At 39.7% G+C, this 5,507-nt stretch overlaps 1 protein-coding gene across 2 annotated transcripts in view; it reads left to right on the top strand.

Annotated features, from left to right (window-relative positions):
- The window catches only part of LOC119329079 (probable UDP-arabinose 4-epimerase 3), a 5,897-nt gene extending 658 nt beyond the window's left edge, over positions 1 to 5,239 (top strand). Inside the window, exons 2-11 of one of the 2 annotated variants that reach the window (XM_037602061.1) lie at positions 393 to 531; positions 1,470 to 1,594; positions 2,636 to 2,749; positions 2,850 to 2,957; positions 3,047 to 3,138; positions 3,392 to 3,533; positions 3,834 to 3,928; positions 4,003 to 4,132; positions 4,318 to 4,462; positions 4,729 to 5,239. In XM_037602061.1, coding sequence (XP_037457958.1) covers positions 492 to 531; positions 1,470 to 1,594; positions 2,636 to 2,749; positions 2,850 to 2,957; positions 3,047 to 3,138; positions 3,392 to 3,533; positions 3,834 to 3,928; positions 4,003 to 4,132; positions 4,318 to 4,462; positions 4,729 to 4,955 — 1,218 coding nt within the window. In that variant the 5' untranslated portion in view covers positions 393 to 491 and the 3' untranslated portion in view covers positions 4,956 to 5,239. The remainder of the gene's footprint in view (positions 1 to 392; positions 532 to 1,469; positions 1,595 to 2,635; positions 2,750 to 2,849; positions 2,958 to 3,046; positions 3,139 to 3,391; positions 3,534 to 3,833; positions 3,929 to 4,002; positions 4,133 to 4,317; positions 4,463 to 4,728) is intronic. The other variant, XM_037602062.1, reaches the window with a different exon arrangement.
- Positions 5,240 to 5,507: the final 268 nt, after the last annotated feature.

The raw sequence follows: 5,507 nt of genomic DNA, 5'->3' as shown, positions 1-5,507 counted from the left end.
TAAGGTAATAATAAGAAGTAAATGCGCTTCGATTTCTCTCGTCGTTGTTCCGTGCTGCTCTCTTCGGATCTACTGCGGTTGCCACGCCTGAAAACTCCATCCCGGCGGCACTCTCTTCAACTCGAGATCTTGCGCTTTTCATTTCGCTTTGTCCTTTTCTGAATTCGAGATTAAGACCGGCGAATCGACTTTTGGACATGTTTCTTTTTTTTTGGCCAATTGGTGCCCAATGCTCTATCTAATGCTGTTGATCCTTGTTTGGAATTGCAATGCTGTTCTTGCCCTGTTGGAATTGGCCGCCCTATGGCCATGGGGATTCTTATCATTCGCTTGCTCTGGGTGTGATTTTTTGTGTCCTTGTGACTGACACATGCCGTGTGCTGGTTCTGTAGGGATTCCACCATTGGCAGAAAGATCAAGGTGGCGGCAGTGGCGGCGGCGAGTAGAGGTTCCACCATTGGCTAGTTCGTCTCAAGGAGTAGAATTCTTACATGGTCCCTGTAAACAGGAGGGGAACACAGCCTAGGGCTGGTAGATCTCTGTACACAGTCTTGGCTATTACTGTTTCTTTAGATACATAGACACCTCATTGCCATGGCTTTTCACCCCAATAGTCCTTCAGCATGTGTGCCAACCAGTAGTGGGTGGGCATTGTTTTTGCTTAATTTGTCTCTCGAATCCATGCCCCATGATACAATGTGATATTATTATTTTCAATACTCCACCTGAAAAAGCTGTCCTTTTTAGAGCCTACAATGGGATTCACCTGGTGTACAAGTGCATGCTTAGCTTTCCACGGTGATGTTTAGCATGCTTGTTAGTGAAGCTGTGCTGTTTCACACTGAAAGTCGTAGGGCTGTTTGGATGGCATGCATGCATTTGGATCATGGCCAAATTTTTGGATCATTGCCAATTATTTGGTGACGCTATGTGATTCTGTAGTAGCCAGCGGGCGAATTCCTGGCGGCAAATTCCTGCGCCAAAATTTTGGCAAGCCTTCGTTTTGGTAGGGCTGGCATGGGCACCAACCAAACAGCCCCGTAGTGTTTCTGTTGGCACTGTTTTCAGTGGTGTTTCTTCTGCCTGAAGTAATGCTCCTTACATAGACATTAAAGATGTAAGTTGCTAGAAAGGTAGGCAAGTGAAAGTAAAACAATTAGATGCAGTATTTGAACTGAAGTCAACTGGACATGTGCACCCATACCAATTTAGCCTTTAAGGAAAGCTGTCACTTTGTCGCGATCACATTTCAAGCAAGTCAACAGTATACTTACTGGTTACTGCATATATTTAACAAAGAGAAAGTTATTTTCTGTGAGGTTCATCTCTCTCTTATTCATTGTTCTAATCGACTTGGTTGCTCCATTGGTCTGATCACGAGTATGCTTCAGCTTAATCAACCAGCATAAATTCGTAATGATTACATTTATGGTCGTTTCCCTTATGGTCTATATTTTTGTTGTTGATAGGGATGGAGTACTTTGATGCTAGGCGTAAACCACATAATATTGGGAAAGTCGTCGTGGCCCTGCTCTTCGTAGCACTCTGTATATTTGTTCTGAAGCAATCTCCTGGTTTTGGTGGCAATAGTGTGGTAAGATGTCCACGTATCTCTTATCCTTTTCCCTCCAATCATATTCTTTTTAACTTGCTTTCGGAATCAGTTTTTTCTCATGTTTAATAGCACACAAATTAAAGGTCACATATCTACCTATAGGAATTGATTACACCTTTCTAAGGTCCTTCCTTTTTTGTTTTCTTGCTGGGCACTTCATCGAATAGTTTGTTTTAGTCTCAAGCAACTGTAGGCGTAACAGAAAAGCATATCATCACTTGGGTTATTGAATACATCCTTGTATAAACATAAAAAGAATGATAAATGTTCTAGTTTTGTCCACGCGCATATTAGCTACTCTTAGTAGTGCTAGCAAGCAGATGATGAAAGTGACATCCCTCCAGCCAATAGTCTTTGCATTGCTTTGTAGTTTACATTAGGTCATGGTCCAACTTGAACTTCCATGACTGTTTGTTGCGACTTCTTGGTTTGGTAAGTTGTGGGCCTAATGCATCCTAACAAATTGGATCTTTCATCAATAAGGTGGTAGTTGTATATTATGACAGCTAAGCCATCTCAATAAATACCCCTGACTTTTTCCTGTTGAAGAAAAACTATTTGGTGAATTTGCAGATGTAGATATATCAGATATCTGAAACTACAGGTTAATTATATAGCGCAGTGTTTTTTTGTATGACATTTTAAAGGCTTTTGCTAATTGCAGTTAAAAAACTACATTGACTTTGTGTGTGGTCATATCTAACTTGATGTACATATATAAATTTGCACCATATGTGTGCGGTGAAGCTTGGGTATGATATCACTGGAGCTGAAGAATTTTTTTGAGCTATTAATAGACGAGCCAGACAAAAATCATTTACTTTGCAATTTGATTCGAAGTGTTGGATATAGGAAACTAAAGTGTGTATCAACTTCTGTTGCTCACACTTTTCATCACTTCATGCAAGGTCCTTTATTTTGTCCTCTTTGTTATGATTACATGATTATCATGGTATTGTTATATCTATATTCACTTAAATCACAACTGTAGAGCTGATTTTGGTTCATGTACCGCTGCAGTTTTCTCGTCATGAACCTGGGGTTACCCATGTCTTAGTGACAGGAGGAGCTGGCTATATTGGTTCACATGCCTCATTACAGCTATTAAAAGACAACTATCGAGTTACCATTGTGGTAATTCCGTTTATCTTTCTGTGGAATTGTTGAATATCTGAAGGAGTGATTCATTCGGTGGATCTTCATCCTTGATGATAAGTTATGTTTATTCTTGTAGGACAATCTTTCTAGAGGAAATAAAGGAGCAGTAAAGGTTCTCCAAGAATTATTTCCGGAGCCTGGGAGACTTCAATTCATCTATGCAGATCTTGGGGATCAAAAATCTGTATCCTAATTTTATGCTTATAACACTACCTGCAGCATGTTGTCCTTTACAGTTATATTGTTCTTGTTATTCACTTAACCGGACTCCAGGTCAACAAGATATTTTCTGAAAATGCATTTGATGCTGTGATGCACTTTGCGGCTGTTGCCTATGTGGGTGAGAGTACAATGGAACCCCTTAGGTAAGTCATCACCTTATTGACAGTTTGACACACTTCACCTGTTAAGCCTCACCCACCTTACACACACTTCTGTAGAACGACCTAACCATATTCTTCTAGGGGAAAAGACACTCAATTTCCTTTCCTTCCAAAAAACTAACATTGTAATTAGTCCATGGAGCACTGTAATGTCAACCCCTCAATCATGCACTTGAATATTTTGTAGTTCTCTAGATAATGCTGTTATAGATTGACAATCTCGACTACTTGGCAGGTATTATCACAATATTACATCAAACACCTTACTGATTTTGGAGGCTATGGCTTCTCATGGAGTCAAGACACTTATTTACTCTAGTACCTGTGCAACTTATGGAGAACCAGAGAAGATGCCTATAATAGAAACCACACCTCAGGTAGATATTCTTAAGATGACTTGTAGACGTGCAGGCGATTATTTTTAACATAGCTTCTAGAAGTGTATGCGACTATTTTTAAGATGGCCTTATGAAGGCAATGTTTCTGGGTATTTCATCTTCCAATTATTGAAAAGGCAAAATTTAGTGCTGCTACCTCAATATTTTACTCTTTACTTCGCTATTGCTAGTTTCATGTATGTACCTCTATTCGTGCAAAACAAAATCTATTTAACTTGTTGGAACATCCGATATTTTTGGTATTATTTTCCTAATTGCTTTATATGTATCTTTACACAGTTGCCAATTAACCCCTATGGAAAAGCCAAGAAAATGGCAGAGGACATCATACTAGATTTCTCAAAGAGAACAGATATGGCTGTCATGATTTTAAGGTGGGATATTTGTACAAGTTAGGAATTTATGAACACAGAATTGACTTTGACTGACATGAAAACTTTTGTCTTAGATATTTCAATGTCATTGGATCAGACCCGGAGGGAAGATTAGGTGAGGCTCCTAGGCCTGAACTACGAGAGCATGGAAGAATATCTGGAGCATGCTTTGATGCAGCATTAGGAGTCATTTCAGGATTGAAGGTATTTTTTTTCTTGTATATTGACTGAAGCAGGTTCGCGTATGAAGTTGTGCATGTTTGGATTATAATATTAATATGGTATATAATGCTTATGCTCTCTGCTTCAGAGTAAGTAGCACGCCTGTGTTTTAAGTGCAATCAGTGAGTAAGGGGTGAAGCTGATGGATTTTGACAAATCAATTGCAGGTTAAAGGGATAGATTATCCTACAGCTGATGGAACCTGCATACGAGACTACATTGATGTCACAGATCTTGTAGATGCTCATGTGAAAGCACTCAACAAGGCAGAGCCTAGTAAAGTTGGCATTTATAATGTTGGCACTGGAAGAGGTTTGACAATACTAGATTTCTTTCTAATTTTACTTAATTGCAGTTAATTCTTTGCTCACACAAGGACAAAGCATATCATTTATATATGAAAATTGGCATAGAAGAACATGCAAAGAGTTAGTCGAGAAGAACCAAAGGAGTATTCTTTACTGATCTTACATTAGAAAAAAAAACCATGTAAAGGTTATGCAATTATGGTATCATACTTGAAGAATTAACTGAAGTTGTCCTGTCAAATCATGCCCCTATCCATCTCCTCTATTCAGGCCGTTCCGTTAAGGAGTTTGTCGATGCCTGCAAGCAGGCAACTGGGGTTGACATCAAAATTGAGTACCTCAGCAGGAGGCCAGGAGACTATGCTGAAGTATTCAGTGACCCCACCAAGATCAACAGTGAGCTCAACTGGACTGCTCAACACACCGATCTGAAGGAAAGCCTGTCTGTCGCGTGGAAGTGGCAAAAGTCGCATCCGCGGGGCTATGGGGCAAACTAGATATAGCTCGCAATCAATAACTCCGCTGAAATCGTTAATACATGTTGATTCTGTAGTTAGTGGTATAGGATCTTGGTGCTCTATACTCTTTGCCAAGTCGCTTCGTTCTTAATCTGTTCTTTTCTTTTTCTGTTTTCAAAAGGTTTGTTTTTTGCTAGTGGAAATATAAGCGATCCGGATATGCTGGAAATCCTGTAAGCATTCCTGTAAGAGCAAATTGCTTGATTGAAAGAACTGTAAAGTACATTTCTTGTGCCATTCAAATCTGATGGTTGTCAACGGAAGCCGGCTGTGAAATCCCTGCTGTGTTTGGCTATGCAAAATATTTTGCCCACTTCTCATGCTGTTTCTGCACTTCTTTTGTGCTGTGCAGCCTCATGAAGACATGCAAAATTGTACTATCATACTATATCATTCAAGATGTATCCGGGCACATGAATTTCGCGTGTAAAAATGCGTCAAATTCATGTGTTCCAATTTGCAGAGATGGCTCTATGGGGGCATGAAGTGCATGGTGACCAACCATCCTCCATCTGAACAAAATATATGCAG

Source organism: Triticum dicoccoides, chromosome 7A (genome assembly GCF_002162155.2).
Source record: "Triticum dicoccoides isolate Atlit2015 ecotype Zavitan chromosome 7A, WEW_v2.0, whole genome shotgun sequence".
NCBI lineage: Eukaryota > Viridiplantae > Streptophyta > Magnoliopsida > Poales > Poaceae > Triticum > Triticum dicoccoides.
The sequence above is the reverse complement of the archived record's forward strand: the minus strand, read 5'-3'. Positions and strand labels throughout refer to the sequence as shown.